This window comes from Pyxicephalus adspersus, chromosome 4, assembly GCF_032062135.1.
Source record: "Pyxicephalus adspersus chromosome 4, UCB_Pads_2.0, whole genome shotgun sequence".
NCBI lineage: Eukaryota > Metazoa > Chordata > Amphibia > Anura > Pyxicephalidae > Pyxicephalus > Pyxicephalus adspersus.
Window position 1 is genome coordinate 146,391,832 of NC_092861.1, and position 20,751 is coordinate 146,412,582.

The 20,751-nt window shown below is 40.9% G+C and overlaps 1 protein-coding gene across 5 annotated transcripts in view; it reads right to left on the reverse strand.

Annotated features, from left to right (window-relative positions):
• SUSD4 (sushi domain containing 4) overlaps positions 1-16,158 on the reverse strand; it is a 104,700-nt gene extending 88,542 nt beyond the window's left edge. For 3 of the 5 annotated variants that reach the window (XM_072409902.1, XM_072409896.1, XM_072409901.1), the window contains exons 1-2: positions 16,052-16,158; positions 15,393-15,552 (exon numbers count right to left, since the gene is read on the reverse strand). In XM_072409902.1, coding sequence (XP_072266003.1) covers positions 15,393-15,519 — 127 coding nt within the window. In that variant the 5' untranslated portion in view covers positions 15,520-15,552; positions 16,052-16,158. The other 2 variants (XM_072409900.1, XM_072409899.1) reach the window with 2 other exon arrangements.
• Between the last annotated feature and the right edge of the window lie 4,593 nt (positions 16,159-20,751).

Consider the following 20,751-nt stretch of genomic DNA (forward strand, 5'->3'; position numbering starts at 1 on the left):
GGGTTACAGGGAGGATTACAGTTAGGGTTACATGGGGGCGTTAGGGTACAGTTAGGGTTACATGGGGGTTAATGTTAGGGTTACAGTTAGGATTAAAGGGGGTTAGTGTTGGGGTTACAGGGAGGATTACAGTTAGGGTTACATGGGGGCGTTAGGGTACAGTTAGGGTTACATGGGGGTTAATTAAAGGGGGTTAGTGTTGGGGTTACAGGGAGGATTACAGTTAGGGTTACATGGGGGCGTTAGGGTACAGTTAGGGTTACATGGGGGTTAAAGTTAGGGTTACAGGGAGGATATCAGTTAGGGTTACATGGTGGTTAGTGTTAGGGTTACAGTTAGGATTACAGGGGGTTAGTGTTGGGGTTACAGAGGGGATTACAGTTAGGGTTACATTGGGGTGTTAGGGTTACAGTTAGGATTACATCGGGTTAGTTTTAGGGTTACAGGGAGGATATCAGTTAGGGTTACATGGGGGTTAGTGTTACATTAAAGGTTAGTGTGAAGATTGCAAAGCGGTAAGGTTGGTGTTGAACACGAAGGGTATTATTAGGGTTACAAGCGGGGTTAATGTGAGAATTACATTGCAGATTTGAGTTAGGGGTTATTTGAAGGTTTAGTGTTGGGGGTTACAAGTTGGACTTACAATGAAGGTTAGTGTGAAGATTACAAAAAGGTTACTACTAGTGTTACGGGTTTTGCTAGGGTTACAGGGAGGGTTAGCATTGGAATTACAAAAAGGGGAATTAGTTTGCAGGGAGGGTTAGTGTCAGGATTACAAAAAAAGGATTAGTGTTGGGGTTTTGCAGGAAAGGGGGGCATTGCATTAGTGTTACATAAAGGGTTACAGGAAGGGTTGATGTCAGAAATACAGGAAAGGTTAGTGTTAGTATTACATAGAGTGTTAGGGTTACAGGGGATCTAGAGGAAATGTTAGTATTAGGATTGCATTTAGGGTTAGTGTTAGGGTTGATGTGAGAAAAGCTTTAGCACATAACAATAATCTCTGTGGTAGGAGAACACTCGTCCAGTTGTCCTTCTATCAGCAACGATTGAATTGTTCCAATGCACAGACCGGTATCATTGTACGGCTACAGCATTACAAGAACAATCCACATAACAATATTCCAGCCGGAGTTCCCCTTTAAGTCTGTGCTGTTCAGCAGAGTTGGGCCAGGCTGTCTTTTTGATTTCACATTTCTCCGTGATCCTCGCTGGCCTGAAACGCAACGCTGCCTTGAAGTTCATGCTTGACTGCAGTTTTGTCATTCATTAGGTGTCCCCGCTGACCTTCTTCCCAGCTTTACCTCTAATAGGTAGAAACCTGTGCAGTCACAATACGGCTGTACAGGGGGCTCATCCGTTCCCCTGTCCCTTCCTGCACTGAACCCAGTTATATAATACAGATGTCACATGATCAGCGCTGGCCGCATGGATGAAGCCGGAATTTATCAATAGAAAAACTCTGAATTTAATGAATGATGGGCTAATAGAGCCCTATGGAGGGCAATACCAGCCTCGGGTCACTTATTAAAAACAAGAAGAGGCCAATTTATAAAGCAACAACGTATCCCCAATTCTGCGAATATAACAGCAATATTACATTCACCCAATTGGTGATCAGCTGACATGATTCTTGCTTTCATTAACTATCACCGGATCATGGATCAGCTGGTGATCAATATTATGTAATGGCGGTTTTGTACCATCATTGCATTTATAATGATCTGACCACCAATGTATATGGGAGAAGCACCATTCATCTCCATTGGGGTGAATGCAATAGACCACAATGGTGGTGTTTCACCCAAATACTCATCACTTTAGAAGCGATCACTATCTTTGGTGTATGTGACTGCAATGCAAGTGAATGTGGTTGCAACAATACAACAATCATAAAGAGTGAATAGGTTGAGTAGAATTCATCCAAATGGAGATCGGTGGCTTCATTCATGTAAATGGAGCTGTGGATCACTATTTTAGGGTAATTACGGTACAGCAATTAAAGCATTGATTGACATCATACAAAATCTGATCAGCTTTATATAAATCCGGGGTTATCAAAGTGATCAGATCTGCGATGAATAATGAATTTATGTAAAAGTTAGAGCTCAGGGTGCTGCCCACTTTGGAGCGTTGGGTGCTGCTCGCTACCTTTGGGTATTTCCGTTCCTTCTGCCAAATTTTCCAAAGCACGAAATAAAAATGATCCAACAGGAAAATGCAGCCGATGACTATTTGGGATCAATTTATAAAGAAGAAATCACTTCTTTATTCACCATGCGATCATTATTGATTATTGATCGGATTCTGCACAGTGCTTGGATTGCTGTACCGTAATTACCCCAAAGTGGTAATCTGCAGCTCCATTCATGTGAATGAATCAACCGATCACTATATTGGGCTAGTCTACTTCACCCATTCACTTATTAAGGCCAGGTACACTACTTTGATAAAGAGGTATTTGCAGTGAAAGTGATATTTAAATAGGAAAAAAAAACATCTTAGCTGTCATTATTTCCTGTAGAGGTCGCCGGTTGTAGAAGTCATATCAGCATCAAGCAAAGCCATATTGAAGGAAGGTGTTTTGTACCTGCAGGTTTTATATTTGCAGGTAGATACATGAAACTGGTAAAATTCCCCAGCAAACCTGGAATAGATTTCCTAAGTCAGTTGCTATCAAATGTTTTGAATCCTGGACCAGATCTGTTCCAGGTTTACTGGATCACCCAGCTTTACTGATGAAAGTGTATCCTCTCCAGCCTTGGAGAGCTTTAATAAATCAGACCCGTTATATTGATACGTTCAGTGATGCATTTTTTGTCTGCCTGGAGTTCAGCTTTAAAAAGTAATTCACCAAACAGATCTCCCTAACAACCTCTTACAATCCCTGGCCCAAAAAGATCAAGACTGTGAGCCAATCAGACTCTACTGCTTGCACATGTGCTCATAAGGAAGCTACAGACATAGAAAAACTTTATATTTGGTTTCTTCTACTTTACTGTCCAATCCCAACCTGGGGGCGGGGACATGACCAAGCCAAATTGAATAACTGAAGTAGAAAAAAAAAATGAGGTCACTGAGCCAGCTGTAGCTTCTGGCAGATTATGAAATCATTTGGCAGATAAAACTGATACAAGCATTTCAATTTGAATTTGGCTGTCTTCCAGAAATTCAGATTTTACCTTTTATATGTTTCCATTTGTTATATTTGTCCATGTGCTGCTGATTTACATGAGAGCCAAGGCACACGCACACTGTGCTAAGGACTTGATCCAACTTTATAATGTTCAAATGTTGTGAATGTTCAAATTCATTGCAAGGTATAGTTGATGCATAGATGAATATACATTCACATGGTTGCTTGTAATGATAACAAAGGGGCACCTGGCAATCTCATATATTGGGCCTGATTTAGCTGGAGGAGATAGACTATTATGGGAGAACCTGTGTGATCCAGAAAACCTGGAATAGATTTCTTGATAATAATTTCCTACTAGCTGACAAATCCCGGACAAGATCCATTTCAGGTTTGCTGGATCACCCAGGTTTCCGGCATGATAGTCTAAGTAATAATAATAATCTTCTCCAGTTTCGGAAAGCTTTGATAAATCAAGTTCATGGTATTCGAAAGCTATGTACACATCAGATTTCCTTTGCTGGTAATTATCTTTTGTGAATGTTTCCAGTGACAGTAGAATAAATGAGGGCTGTACACTCCAAGCTGTTCAGTTATATATGGAGAGGAGATGAGCTGGAAGCTCCATGCTGCGTCCTCCCCTATGGGAAATTTACAGCAGTCATCCCAGTGATTTTCCACAGTGTCTGTCGACCACAGTGCCCGAGACAATCATGAACATTCATCTTTGGCAACAATTTTCAAGTGCAGTGTTTCTCAACCTAGGTTCCTCTAGAGGGCGCTAGGGGGCAAATGGCAATTTCTCAGGTCAGTTTAAGTGACCCCAATGATCTTTTTGGCTATCTGTAAGGGTGACATTCTTCCCAATGGCCAGCAATGTAAGAGACATTCTTCCCACTGACCATCACACTAATATACTGTGATCTGTGGATATTATAATTATAGTCGGGGTTCCCTGAAGACCTGAAAGTTATTGAATGTTGATAAGGTTGAGATTTATTAGATGTTTGTAGCTTTATATCCCTAACTGATGCTAGTGATTGGATGGGGCTCATGTTCCATTTTCCCAATCGCTCATTGCATTGATGAATTTTGGGGCAGCGCAGTCACCGTTTGATTTTCCGGAGTAATAAAATCACATTCTGAAATACGCTGATCCACCGACCTCGGCAGAAATTGGCAGTTTCCATCATTAGGTCACAACTCTGGCAGCGCTCTGTTGCGGCATCTCTGCCACTGCGGCGTTCCAATGGAAACATTTGCATGAATATTAACACGTACGCCGGGAAAGAAGCTAATTACCAGGACGCAACACCTGCACAGCCAGTTATCAATTTGCTGCATGGAGCTGCTGGATACAGGAACATCGGGAAGATTCCAATGTATCCAATATACAGAAGAGAGATGAAGGATACAGAAAGAAATGCTACATTATTTTATGGAATGTTACAGTCACATCAACAGCCAATCAGATCTTCCGATTAGTGGCCCCATGAGTGCAGAGGATGCTGAATTCCGAGACCCCTGGGACACTCTGACCTCTGCCTGAACTCTGCAAGATAAATACTGTTTTCTTTTAATCCAATTATCTTTATTCAATCTAATTACAAAAACAGCTGAGCGCTCAAACTTGCAGCACCCCAAATCCAAATAGATTTTCCAGCCCATCCAATGAGTCAATCTATTGATTCTCTGCTTGATCAGATCAATGTGTGCATTGCCAGTATTATGCCAGGCGTATACTATGGGGGAACAATCAAAATTATTCATGGATTGATCTGAATCATGAATATAATATTGTTTTAAAAATGCCATTCAAATAAACTCACATAGGGCTCTATTTATAAAGCAGTGAATCTGACATTCCCCAGTGGAGAATCCTGCAGGTCTATGTGCTGCAATGGCAGTAATTTCTTCTCCACCAGGGAATGTTTCAGGAAGTGTCAGATTCACTGCTTTATAAATAGAGCCATATGTGAGTTTATTTTAATGGCATTAAACAGTATTATAATAATGATTCAGATCAATTACTTTAAATGTTAAATGGCTCTATTTATAAAGAAGGAATAAGACATTCCCTAGTGGAGAATCTTCCAGGTCCACGTGCTTCAATAGCAGTAATTGATTTCCCCCCAGGAAATGTTTAAGGGAATGTCATTTTCACTGCTTTATGATTGGATCCGCAAGTACTTGACGCACCATGTTGCATTCAATCAGAAATATGATTGTTATATCTAATTGATCTATGCCGTAAAAGGATCTATCTATAAAGCAGTGAATCTGACATTCCCTGAAATATTCCATAGTGGAGAATCAGTCACTGCTGTTGAATCACATTGACCAGAAATTGTTTCAGTGAATGTCAGATTCACTGCTTTATTAATAGATCTCTATGTGGGTTTCTCCCAATGGCATTTTTTAAACAATATTATAATCATGATTCAGATGAATCAATCATTTACTTTGATTGTTCTGATCAACTCAAAGAGCTCTATTTATAAAGAATGAATCGGGATTATGATTGGTATATCTAAGTGAACGATCAAGGGCTCTATTTATAAAGCAGTGAATCTGACATTCTTAGAAATATTACATGGCGGAGAATCAGTCACTGCTATTGAAACACACTGACCTGGAAAACTCTTCACCAGAAAAGATTTCAGTGAATGTCAGATTCACTACTTTATAAATAGAGCCCACGACAGCCATACAATCATTACCAATTAACAAAGCAATGCTTTGCCCAATCAATTTTCAACACTCTGCCCAAAATCTGACAACTGCAATTAAATCATATGCACAATCATTTAACCAATATAAAGTTTTGGATGAATTGAACGTCTGATCACAATTATGAGAAAGTGAATGAATGCAAGTTCAGGAAACATGACACAAAGGTAGGTGGGTTAAGGTGGCCATATACCCATCAATGCTCAGTGGTTGGCACTCTTTCCTTTGCAATGCTGGGTCCAAGGTTAGAATCTCAGCCAGGACGCTATCTGCATGGAGTTTGTATGTTCCTCCCATGTCCCATGATTCCTTGCATTGTGTATCATGAATGCAGGGGTCACACTTGTAGTGTCAGCTTTGTACAGCACAATGGGGTGGCTACAAATGCAGACATTCTGAATGGAGCATGAATTGTAGCCACAAGCATTAGGGATACACAGTTCTATGCAAATTATGTACAAGATTTATGGGGAATTATTTACCAGGTAACAGGAGGAAGAAATGGAAAACTGAGACATAAAACACACAATATTTTTTTTTTCTTTTGTCCAAAAGCAGCACAAGCACCAATCACAATACATGAAACATATTAACTTGTAGCAACCAATTAAAGTCAAAGTCTGATTAATGAAAAGTGAATTCTAACTGGTTGTCTTCTGCATTATCCAACCGCCTTCTACAATAAGCCAGTATATTGTAACATAGCAATTCCCCCAGAGATTCACCCACAGCGACTATCTACATTCCGCTTTACAATTAGCAGCTCCATAAACCATTATTCCATGACATAATCTGTTACATGAAATCTCCCAGAGAATACATGAAAACATACAAACCCCAGACTGATGTCTCCCCCTCCTCTGATTATTCACATTCTGAGCTGCATATGAATTAAATATTGTGCAGATCTGATGAAGTCATCGGTGTGATGAGCAGAGTACAATGTGCCTGCGCTTCCTCATCTGATGACATCATTTATGAATATTACGCCATTGTGTCACCATCAAATAACCTGTTTCCCCAACTGGCAATATCACCGCTGCCACATAACAAAATAAGACAACGCAATTACAAATAACAACCAACAGGACTGTCACACTTACCTCTTCTTTGCTAAAGCGCAGACACCTCTCTCCCACACATGCGGGCAGTACCGACCCTGGGCGTGCCTGCTTTTCCAAGCTTTATCAGTTTCACCCATCCTGACGGACAATCAGGAAATAGCCTCTTAATCATCACTGGATATTTAGCTGGCTCAGACATCAACGTTCGTGCACTAGTGCTGAGCCCCTTAGCTCTGCTGAGCATTTCCTCTACACATGTTGCTTAAATCAGTGTTTCTCTTGTCCAGCTCCTGTATTAACCCCTTATTGCCCAGTCTGGTGCTTCCCAGCCTATTCTCCTGTGCTGGTTCAGTGTTCCTCTCTCATCCTGTATGTGGATATTCCTGTGCCTCCTGTAGCTTCCAGTGTCTCCTGTGTTCCCTGTGTCTACAGTTGCCCCTGTGTCACTGGTGTCTATTTCTTGGATCCCTAGTATTTGCACCCTGGCTTGTGACCTGACCTCTCTTGCTTGTTGCCTGCCTTGACCCTGGCCTTCCTTGACAATTCTTCTGCCTAGTGATTTGGTACCTTGTATTTTCCTGACCACCCTGGTGTGCCCGAGGACCGCAACCTGGAGGTATCCAGCAGCACAACATCCTCATCACTAGAGGCTCTGGAGAACACCTGGTTACTGCTAAGACTCTGCGCCTTGGCCCTTCTCAGGGCCCACACCATCTTTGTGCAAGCCATAGCAAATGAAAAAAAAATAACCCTTTTCATAATAGTCTTAATAAAACAATTGTTAAAGTTCGACGCATTTCGCGGGAACAGATATCGTTTCTTCAGGAACAAATTTTATAAGACATAATAAGTCCAACATTTTCCAATAAACAATCTGGTGAAGTTCTCTCTTTTGAAAAAAAAGAGGGACAACAGGATGGCACACAGATGCAGCTCCAACATCATCTCATTCCTCCACACATATAAAGTTGGATCAATCTCATTTCCCTTAAAGCCAGTCCACAGATTAGTTCCATGTGCTATGGCTAAAGTTCAGACCGCATCTATTCACAGCCACTATTTCATCAATTCAAGGGAGCCATCATGTCACCATATATAGAACGAGGAGAGGATACACTTTCATCAGTGAACCTGGGTGATCCAGCAAACCAAGCATGGATTTCTGCAGTCATTTGCTATTTGCTAGCAAATGTTTTGACTCCTGAACCAGACCCATTCCAGGTCCAGCCTTGGAGAGCTTTAATAAATCAGGGCCACTGAATGAACAGCGGCTGCATTATACCACCGACAAACCTACAGAGCAAAATGAGAATAAACGCTTGTATCTGGCTTCTGTGTGAACTGTAATACTTTGGTTTGCTAAATATTCTAAACAATTGTCATGGCTTTCACTTGTAGAAAATAATGTTTCCCATCTGTTGTGGGATTTTCAAGCTGATGTTTTTTTCTCTGGCTTCTTTGCAGCCACTTCAGTTTAATGCATTCAAGTGGCAGCTGCATGCCATGGCACAAGGTGGGCTGGGTGATGACGGGCTTGGTAAAACTTACCAGGGCATTGAGTTTTGGCACAACCACTTAGTCTATACCAATGTGTAGGTGACAGGGTGACAACAAATGAGTGCAACAGGGAGACAGGGGCAAGGCATTGACCTTCATGGCATGATCACTTGGGATTATTCATTAAAAGCTGCAAAATAAAAGATATTAAAATAACATTTGAGATTACAATTATTTGATAGTAGTCTATTCAGTTTCCATCCACTTAAAAGTACAACTGTCATTTCTGGCTTCTTTACTGATATTATATGCTGGTGTGTGGTCCTTTCTCTTAGACAAAGTAGCTGCACATAATGAAACCCGAATGCTATTCAGGTCAATGTTGCTGCTCCACGGAGTGAGTTCATGACAGTCTGGGCTCAAATAAAGAGGGATCAATGATCCTAGCTGTCATGACTAGTGACATCTAGTGGTGGAAAAAAGTACTGCAGGAGACAGCTCTGTATTATTATTAATATTACACAGTATTTATATAGCACCATCATATTACGCAGAGGTGTACAAAGTCCATAGTCATGTCACTAGCTGTCCCTCAAAGGAGCTCACAATCTAATGTCCCTACCATAGTCATATGTCATTACCACAATCCAAGGACAAATTTAGGGGGAAGCCAATTAACTTAGCTGCATGTTTGTGGGATGTGGGAGGAAACCAGAGTACCCAGAGGAAACCCACACAAACACGGGGAGAACCTACAAACTCCATGCAGATTCAAAAGCTGCTTTAATTGGGCTATTTATGTTTATTTTTCACTTACTTAGCATGCATGTTAACAAGCGTTATGTAATGCATTGAATGTTTGTTACATTAAAGCAACATGGGCTGCCATTGCCAAATAAAAAAATCAGAACTGCAATATTATTTTCCATGCACACAATGCGGAGTCATGCGTTGTCATTTTGTGCACCACCTGCCAGCTACAAAAGCCAGAGGACAAAAGGTGATGCATTTGGAGATCGGTCAGCCAACTGGGGTCAGAGGGGTAAAACAGCTAACCTTGGGGGCAGAAAGTATAAATGGCTGTGGCAGTTTGGCTGAACTAGGAACTGAGGGGGCCACATCTATTGCTGTGGTCACCATGAGAAGAAGAACAATGAGGAACAATGAGGACATGCTTTGCTTGATCTGCTGTGAGTTACCCAAACCTCCCACCCCATGCCACCAATGAAGTGGTGCCATCACCCCACCTGGCCAATTTTGGAAAAGTCATGTGATCATCAGGTGATTCATGAGTTATCTCAGACCAGACAGATCATATACCCGGGGCAAACGTTTATAAATGGTTCTCATGCTGAAGATCAGCACTGAGCATATCTCCTGTGCATAAAGCTAAGTTACCAATTCTCCATGGACAACTCCATATGGAGGATTTGGAATCAGATAAATTATTCATATTAAGTAGAAACATGAAGGTGTAACACTTCCAGGTATGTATCACCTCTCTCAGAGATCTCCCTCTGACAATACCATCATCCAACAGAAATCCACTACAATCTATGTTCAGGTAACTGCCCGCCATCCAGGGTCACCGTCTACCCCCTGGATTGAGATGCCGGCTCATGGATGGGACAATTATGTAAATCCTGGTGCGTCACATGGCTGCTTGAAAGCACTGGGGTCCCAGGTTCAAATCTTCCCTGCATGGAGTTTGTACGTTCTCCCTATGTTTAAGTTTCCTCCCACATTATAAAATCATATTGCTCAGTTAATTTGCATTGCTCACATTTGCCTTAGACCATGATGTATGGTTATACTGGGGATATTAAATAATTAGATAGGCAATCTTAGATTATATATATTTTTTATTATTATTGTTGTTATTATTATTATTATTATTATTATTATTAATAATAAACAAGATTTATATAGCTCCAACATATTACGCAGCACTGTACATTAAATAGGGGTTGCAAATGACAGACTAATACAGACAGTGATACAAGAGGAGGAGAGGACCCTGGCCCGAGGAGCTTACAATCTAGTAGGTGGGGGAATATATATACTATATAGTTATAATCTAAGAGGATCCAAATAGTAATTCAATACTCCCATCATAGTCAAATTTATGACTAAAATGGGAATATTGAATTATTGTATGGATCATCTTAGATTATAACAATGGAGTCTATTAGCCCTGCAGAAGACATCAGTGCAATAAAAAGCATTTGACAAATATAAAAGCAAAGGGTTAATACTTGCAAAATCACTAATACTTAATAAAATCCTATTAACCCAAAGATTTCTATTTTCATTGCATTAATTGCATTTTGCTAAATATTCATAACCATTAATTTTCCAGCATGATTGCCTTTGGCTCATTCTTGGCTATGAATTCATTCCTGTACCAGCTCAGATCTGGCCTGTGCACCAATTTTTGCATTTCCAGATCAGATATTGATTCTATCAGCCATTGCGGAATCTAATGAAATTGCTGCTTTCCCTCGGATTTTCTTATTCTATTCAAAGCGTTTCTTTGGAACGTCTGGACCTGAGTGGCGCAGCTAAGCTCCTTCCTTGTCTGACTCATTGCATTGTTGTAAACTCTGTAATTTCCGGGGTAATCTCAAGTCTCGGAGACGTCTTAGGAACTCTTTTATGATTTGAAACATTTTAAAATGCAGAATAAAATCTCAGTTTTATCCAAATGTTTTTATTACCGTATATTACCTAATATCAGGCCATCCTTTTAAAGTGGAAGTAAAGGCAAAACAGAAAAAGTCAAAGTAGAAGTGTTGGAGAGGGGAGATGTGCAAAGTCTCCTCCCAGGTTCCTGGTGGATTTTTACCTGAACTACACAGCACATGCATCATGCGGCTCTATTCTTGGTGGTGCCAGGAACAGACCTAGATGCCGGAGACAATGGCCCTGACTTATTAAAGTTCTCCAAGGCTGGAGAGGATATACTTTCATCAGAAAACCTGAGGGATACAGCAAACCTGGAATGGATCTGGTCCAGAATTGAAAAAAAATTCTCACAAATAGCTAATGACTTTTAGTAAATCCATTCCAAGTTTGCTGGATCACCCAAAGTCACTGATGAAGCTGTATCCTCTCCAGCCTTGGAGAGCTTTAATATATCAGGGCCAATGTATCTCCTTTGCACGTGCAGAAGTTACATTGTCACCAGTATCTATTGACCGCCCATTTTGCAGAGGAGAATTGTAGTGCCCGCCAAACAGTACCAGCCCGATAGCCAAAGAGGATTGGGGGACCACATGAGTTGGCAGTAAAGATGGCGGCTTTGGGGGAGGAAGCTGTGACAAGATCATGGACCTGCCATCACTCCATTACCCCAAATCAAGGTAACTGTGCACCATTTGCCAAGTTTGCTGCATATGCTTGCCAAAGCTCACCCCCATCAGCAAATTTCACTCTGCTTTATTGTTACTTTTTATTTATTTATATATTACCAGTGTTCTCCCCAGACGCTTTTACAAGGGCACACCACCCAGCACTTTTCAGTAACCACCCGGCTGTTTTTGGGGGGTTACTGAAAATTCCGGACACAATACTGGGGCAGCAACCCACCTACAGCTTCATCTCCCCCAGCTTAAAAAAATTCTGGGGATAATACTGCCATATAGAAAATACTGTAGAATCCAACAAAAATACTCCAATTCATTGCTAAATATCTTTTCTTGCAGTAAATATAATAAGTATTCATTGATATGCATTCTTCTACGCATTCTGCTAATAAAGCTTCCTCAGGAAATATTATTCAGACTAAAACATAAATATTGCCATTTATCAAACAGCTCTATAATGGAATGCTATGGTATAGATTGAGCTATATGGGTTTCTTCACATAACCATCAAATTATGGAATTTTCTGCATTTTGCTGGCTGTGTCCCAATAATATCATGGCAAGAAAATCCACATCAATCAGCAAAGCTCCACTTCTTTGCATTTTCCACAACCGGTTCTTAAAAGGAAAGGATTCATGGTACTGAAGGGAGATTCTTTTCTACTTGGTTCTACTAAAAACAGTATCAAAGTTCCCTGGGTTATAGTTCTAATCTTGCTTTCTAGGCTGGACACGTTTAGGAGCCCATTACATTATTAGGTTTTTTTCTCTTTTTTCTTGTTTTTCACATGAATAATGCATGATGTGTGCATTAACAAAATAACATAATGTTCCTGCTTTGTCCTTTATTAGCCTCCCTTTTCTTTGTCTTATGTGTGTTTGTAACCCCCCCCCCCAACCAATTAAAATGTTTTAATGTATTTGATGTTCAGATTACTCTTTGCTGCAATATTGGAACTTCCTTTATTTATCAAATATCTCCTGGAGATAAAAAAAGTCTGGAGAAGATGGGTGATCCAGGACACCTGGAATGGATTTCTATAATTTGCTATTAGTAAGCAAATATTTTCAATTCTGGATCAGAACCATTCCATGTTTGGTGGATGATCCAGGTTCTCCCATGATAGTCTATCTTCTCCAGTCTTGGAAAGCTTTAATAAATCAGGGCCAATGTCATTTACTTAAGAAATAAAGAATGCTAAAAAAAATTAAAAAAAAGGTTTTGCCTACTGGTGGGTAAGGCACAACATTTAGACAACTAGCCCTCTTTCATTGTACTTTCAATATTGGAAGTCAAGAATATTTTGCATAAAGTAATGTTGATAGATAAACATATGTCCACTAGAAGATGTTTATTTACATGGAGAAATAATTTTCAGGTCTTCATGGACCCCCTTCCATAATTAATATATCCACAGATCACAGTACATTAGTGTGGTGGCCAGTGGGAAGAATGTCAGCCTTACAGGTAGGCAAAAAGATCATTGGGGTCACAAAATCTGAGCTGAGAGGTGCAAACTGCTCATTGCTCCAGAAAACCCCAGCACTCTCCGGAGGAAACCTGGTTGAGAAACACTAATCTAATAGACAAAAAACATTTCTTTAAAACTTAGATTGTAAGCTCTTCTGGGCAGGGTCTTCTCCTCCTGTGTCACTGTCTGTATTCGTCTGTCATTTGCAACCCCTATTTAGTGTACAGCGCTGCCTAATTTGTTGGCGCTATATAAATCCTGTTTATTATGAATAATATTATTAATAATAATAACTTGATCTAGATTCTTAACCAGAGCTGTAATGAAAATGTTCTAATATTCAATGTGATATAAAGCGCTGCGTATTATGTTGGCGCTATATAAATCTGTTTATTCCTAATAATATTAATATATTACTGAGAATCTAAAGAGGGGATGCCCTGTGGCTGTACCCATTTATTCTTGAAGTTGTTTATATTGTTCTCGTTCATCTTCTTCTTTCTCGGTAGCTGAATATTTTCCTGTGATAACATATATACATTGTGACAAGGAAACCTTGGCTAATGATGGGTTAAATGATTGCATGTGAGCTCATGATTAATGGCTCAGCCTTTTATTGATTGTTTTGTTAGTTCCAGTATTGTATATCATAGAAAGTAACTTATCCTTGTTTGTGTATATATTTGTAAGTTCCAAATAAAAAGGAAGTGTTCTGTGTCCTAATTCTTTCTGTATTCTTCTATTTATACACAAGGATTTGTATTTATTTATATTATCTGGACTATATATAATTGGTTGTACTGCCAACACAAAGCCCCAGGAAAGGATGAAATACTTCAATCAATAAACGCAGAACAGAAAAGGTGCACAGCACTAACATTCCTATATATGAAACCTTACAAACTTAAAACCTTATAATATAATTTTGTGACCCGGCCAGATGGGAGATATAATAAATGGTAAAATAATGATAAAAACTCTTGTCTATGTAAATGGATTCAAAGCTGCCTTTCCCAACATTTTTAACATGGGGGGACCTTTGAAATAACTAATAAAATATAATATGATATAATATAATAATAAGGTCTTCAAGTAATCCCTGCTATAATTACTAAATCTACAGATCCCAGTATATCAATCAAATGGTCAATAGGAAGATTGCAAAGAAGAATGTCACCCCTACAGAAAGCCAAAAAGATCATTGGTGTCACTTAAACCTGAGAGGTGCAAATTCCTCAAGGAACCCCCAGCAACCTCCGGAGAATCCTTTGTATTCATGCACATCTGGGTCTGTTTAGAAAGCAGTGAATCTGACATTCACTAAAACATCCCTTGGTGGAGGAACTTCCAGGTCCATGTGTTTCAATAGCAATAATAGATTCTCCACCAGGGAATGTTTTGGTGAATGCCTTTGAATGCCACTTTCCCCTAGGGCTCTATTTATAAAACAGGAATCTGACATTCTCTGGTGGGAATTAATTACTGCCATTGAAACACATGGACCTAAAAAAATCCCACGAGGGAATGTTTGAGGGAATGTGTGATCCCCTTTTATAGAAACAAACCACTAAGTATTGCAACTTAACAGTCCTTGTGTTGGCTGCATTCATTTCTGCTTTTTTATTCTTCACCTGGTGAATCTGTACTGTCTTTGGATGACAACGTTCATACACCATTGTGAATCTATGTGAATTCTATATTAGATAGGAAGCAGGGGGATCACAGAGGATAGACAGTAACACTGATAACAAGACATGCTGGATTTCTAGCAGGAGCCACAGAAAGTCTTAGAATTAAAAAATGAAAACTAATGCAGCCACCACATTTAAAGATCAGTATGCAGCAATACATTTTTGTTGATTTTAATATAACACCAAATGAATCCCTCAATCCTAAATGATAATTCCAAATCAGTTCATTCTTCCATCACCCTAAAGCCAGAGGTGACAAAGTGAACCTGTCTAGAAACACTTGCCACTGACCTAAATACTTTCTAAGCCACTAAAAAGAAACAAGTACGTATAAGATTCGTCAAGGTAAATCATGCCAAGGTGCTGAAGCAAAGGGATCAGGAACATAAAATTTTGCATAGTTTAGATTAAAAAAAAAAGTTGAATTCTTCACTTACCCACTGAGAGCTGCACAGGGCCGAAGCAGAGAGAAAGCTGAACCCAGAGGAGCAATGCCAGGACAGTCTGTTGCTGCTGACCTAGAAATGGAAGTGCTATCCTGGCTCCACTCATTCCATGACACATCTTTCAGCAAGGCATCCAAGCCAAGGCGCAGACCTGCAGGAGGGCACAGAGGTGTGTTAGTGTCCCATTCACTCCCTGTGTAGGTGCAATACCTCCCCACCCCCCTTTTGTGCAGACAATAACAGACAATAGCATGCATGACAAGGGCAAAGCATGCAAAATGCAGCTCAGGTCTTAGGATAGGAGAAACTCACTTGTCAGTGCCTGTCCAGCAAGGGGCTGCTGTGTGCAATATGGGAAGAAGGGTGCATTGCCCTCTATGCCATCATCTCCTAGTATTCCATGTAACCCAGCTCTCTCAATGCTTACCATCCAGGAGTAAAGCACCTCCTCCCTGATCAGACATGCATGTCTCTTGCCCTCCTCCTCTGCACGGATATTGCATCTTGATAAGGTCAAGGGGAATACATGAGACAGGAGTCTCCTCCTTTAACACCTCTGCTGCTGGAGTGCCATGCATTGACTTTTGCTCAGCATCTCTGAAGGGTTACCCAAGCCTATCCCCCATTCCCAGGTTTGAGATAAGCTTTACCTGCAGCAGACACAGCCAGGGGGTCCCCTGGGGGCTCAGACCTCCCTTTCCCCTTTTTCTCTGCCTTGTCTGATGCTGCTACATTCCATGCTTCACCTGGCAGGCGCGCCCCCGGGGCTGTGCTGGATGCGCGGGAGCGCGCGTGCAGGGAGCTCTCCAGGGTCCTGAAAGCAACAGCACTGCTATGCAGGGAGCAGAATTCATATAAAGTATTATTATTATTGTTACTAATATTATTATTGTTATTATTAATATGATCAGTATCGTTGTTGTTAATATTATTGTTATTATTATTATTAATATTATGATTATTGTTGTTGTTGTTAATAATAATACTAATATTGTTATTATTATTATGAATATTGTTGTTATTATCATTATTATTAATATTATTATTGTTTTTATCATTATTATTATTATTGTTTTTATCATTATTATTATTATTATTGTTATTATTATTATTATTATTATTATTATTATTAATAATAAACAACTCTTTGGTGGGTGGTGAGTTTCTGCCATAATCCGAGGATGACCACTGACAATGTAACACTTTTAAGTGCACAAGCGATACATTGTTTCCAGCAAGTGGCTCTCTTTTTTATTAATATTATTATTTTTATTATTATTATTATTATTATTATTATTAATAAACAGGATTTTTATATCGCCAACATATTACGCAGCACTGTACAATAAATAGGGGTTGCAAATGACAGACAGATACAGATAGTAACACAGGAGGAGGAGCGGACCCTCCCTTGAAGAGCTTACAATCCAGGAGGTGGGGGAATTAACACACAATAGGAGGGGGGATATGGAATAGTGGTGAGTAGTGAGGGTTTAGGAGACAGAAGACGGGTAGGTGAGGTTGAAGCGTTGGGTTTTGTGGGCTCTTGTAAATGATCAGAAAGTAGGAGCAAGGCGGATAGGACCAGGAAGATCATTCCAGAGAGTCGGGGCAGCTCTAGAAAAGTCTTGGAGCCATGTGTGTGATGAGGTTATGAGTGAGGAAGTCAGATAAAGTAGATAAAAAGCACAACTAAAAGCAATGTGTCACAAATACAAATAATTCTTTATAAAAATATATATTCATATATTTTTTACCCTATTTTTGCATCTCATCCAGTGTCCACATGTAGTCGTTCCTGCGTCAGCTGCACATTTATAGGATTGGCTTTCTGATTTTGATCACTTTGGGCCAATTATGTTCTGCATCAGTGGTGCATGTAGCAGCATGACAAAACAGGAGTGCAAATGGGAGACAGTTGTCACCCCGTTACAGGAAGTACCTGGTCATGGTTGGATCATTGAGTATTGTTTTAGAAAAGCTTCAAACACATTTCATTTTTGGATAAAATGGTTAAGCCTAATTTTTTATTTTATTTTATTTATTTATTTTTTATTTTATTTTTTATTTTTTTTTTACCTTTTTTTGGCCGGGGAGGAAGTGGTGGAAGAGTTCTCAACAGGGTGCAGAGGGGTGGCTAGAGAGGTTAACCACCTCTAAAAAATATGGGTTGGCAGAGCCGCCTGTAATTTACAGCGGGGTGACAACGTAGGAGTAAAGTTGGGATAAAGTTGTCATTATATTACAGTGCCTGAAAAGGAAAATCATTGTAGGCCAGCTTTGTACAGCAAACATTTTTTTTTCATTTTGATGGTAGTAAGGGGTTGGATCGACAGTCAAGTTATGTCCTGAACATCCCAATGACCATCAGCTTTATTGTACCCCAAGTAGGAGGGTCACTGGGGTGCCAAATTGGCAAACAACCCATTGCCAGATACCTTGTCCAGCCAGAGTGCCCTGGAAGGAACTATCTGCCTCTAGTCCACAATAGAGTTTTATGGTGGACTAGAGGCAGATAGTTAGATTGGGGGACTGGAGTCTGGCGAGTACTGTTGCTGGACCAGGGCCTTACACCCACATCTTTAATTCCACTCTACAAGAAGTCAGCATTGCTAGCTCCTTATTGCCCCCATGACAGGTTCCCTTTAAAAATGATTTTCCTGCATCACCAACAAGCCCCCAGTGGCAGCTCCGTTGGCTCCTTTGATAGCTCATCTCAGATCTATCTTTTTGAGGACTGTTGGGGAAGATTTGTAAAATCGAGCCGTTGTGACCTCCGAGACACAAGCAGGCAGGAAGAGAGGTCAGAGCGGTCTGGGCTCATCTGAAAGCTGCACCGTCTGAGTGACACTTCTATCCTGACAGCGAATGAACTGGCTCTGACCCTCGGGGAAGACTTTGTGCACAGCCATTGCTACACTTTGTGCATCCGACATTCCACTCTGGCTTGGCATGTGTCCCCTATGAGATATTTCTTACAGCCTCTCTAATCTGTATTCCATGCAGAATGAGGCTTCAAACCAATGTACATTCAGGGCGACATGCAATTTTAATGCTTTTTCAACCAGGAGAAATGTAACTTTTCAAAGCGGGTGAATGTAGGATATAAAAATACGACAGAGAAGATTCTCCTGTGTGTGGGGCCAAAAAAAGCCAAATCTGGAGGGTTAGGACCTCTGTTGGGCTTTTATGGCCTTGTGCGTCCCTAATTTCTATCTACGTGTCAAGGGGTAACCAGGAGGGGAAGATACCAGTAAGTGCCCGGTAGAGTTTTCCACCTTTATTCCTAAAACAGTTTCTGCCCCAGTGGGTTTTTTTTTATTCTTTCCTGGCTCCGTGACACCGCATCATCGGAACAGAAAAAGGGGAAATCTCTCCAGCTGGGTCACAGACACCTGGCAAACATTCTAAACTTTCTATGCAAAGAAAAACACGGTAGTAGCTGGGCCCAGGTTTTCATCAGAATTCCCTCGGCCCTCCTCCTCCATATCTAAAAGTTCCAACATTGCAAAAGTCAAACTCTTTTATTTTGGGTCCATTACCCCTTGTCCCCCATGTGATAGCGGTCCTGGTTGGGCCCTTCAGAGGATCTACTCCACATGTCATGGAAGTTTAAAGCTTTTTAGTAGCTTTGGCATAATACAGCTGGCTCCTGTGGTGTGAAGCCAACCAGGTACAGAAGGGCCCCTTGTCCAGGGTCAACCAGGGCGGCCATCACAGGGGGACAAATGTTACAGAAGTACCTCTTGTCGAGTGCTGTCCTGATTGGGCCTATTATGTTCCAAGGATATGCCCTGTGTGTCATGGCAGTGAAAGAGTTAAAAAAGGCTCTGCCGTATCTTTAAAGTTGTACAGACTTAGAAGATATCTGGTTTCTGTAGAGCCACCCAATCACTTATGCACCTTGGCAAAGCTTGACAGCTCCCTTGTGATAACTTTAGAGCAAAAAATGAATAAAGTGTTTTAGAATAAAAAACTATATATATATATATAATAAAAAATTGAAGGACCCCATCCCCTTCCAATATGCACACATGTACATGGATATTCTATAGCAATCATTTGCAACCAAAATAGAACTAAACACAAAAAAAAGTCACCAGGAGGTTTTCAGTAATGACATGAAAGGAGCTTGGCTCTCCTCACAGCACTGCTGAAAATAGATCTAGGTGCTGGGAACAATATTACTCTTGCACATGTGTAGAAGTTATATCATCAGTGGCCGTCCAATGGCTGTAGAGGATCGTGGTGGACATGGGCAAAGATGGCAGCTTTGGGGGATGCAGTGGTCACAGAGCCATGGACCGCCATCAAGTGTAAGAGTGCCAAATAGCAAACATCTGGGGGAATTTAGTTTGAATTTCACTCTGCTTTGATGAGTTGGGAAGGTTTTCATGGAATCTTTGAACAGTTTGGAGAATTATTTTTTTTAGCAATTTACAGGCTTGACGTTTTTGGTATCTAAATACTCGACACGTCTCAGTGCCCTCTGTGATGCCCCCCAACTTTGCCCACACGTGTGCCCATCTGGCATGGCTGTTTTCCAGAGACACTGCTCTTCTTTTTCCCCCAGTAGCACATGGAGGAGTGGTGTCGGGATCTGACATCACATCTGAAACCGGATGGCTAAACCTAATACACTGAACGTCCCTGTGCTACAAAGGAAGGGGAGCAATGGCTTGGTACATAGAGCTGCAGGTGGCCTGGTGAATTGAAATGGCACCCTACCACTAGGTGGTGCCCTATGTGACTAGGTTGCTTATACCTAGAAATTCCCCTAAGGACAACCACTCCCTCCAGGTGAACAGGAATTCTGACACATGTAACAGGTAAGTTATGGTTATTATACAGCACTTCATGCATGGTTGGAGGAAAAGGGAGTAGCCACTTTTCTGTAGAGGAGCACAGGCAGAATGACTGACAAACAGGGGACAGAAATGGCACCCCACCACTAGATGGTGCCCTGTGCAACTCACCTGGGATTCTAATAACTAGAAACTCCCCAGGTGGACAGAAGTCATGAATTTTGGCACTTGTAACAGGTAAGTGATTTTTATACCTGCATGGGTGGAGGAAATGGGGGCAGCGTTCTGATATACAGAGGTGCCAGGGGTCACAGAACAGAGCCATTGCTTCCTGATCCATTACTATTCTGTCATACAAACTACAGAGTTTTGCTCATAAATGGGCCGCAGATTCCTTCCCATCTGTCAGCTGAACAATGGATGCCGCTGACAGGGCCTCTTGTGGGCCCCTGGGGTCCGGCTGGCAATCATCGCCATAAGGGCTGTTGTGAGCATCTAAACATTTGATTATGTGCCGTCCTCAGCCTCGGCAAGTCTCCCGGTGA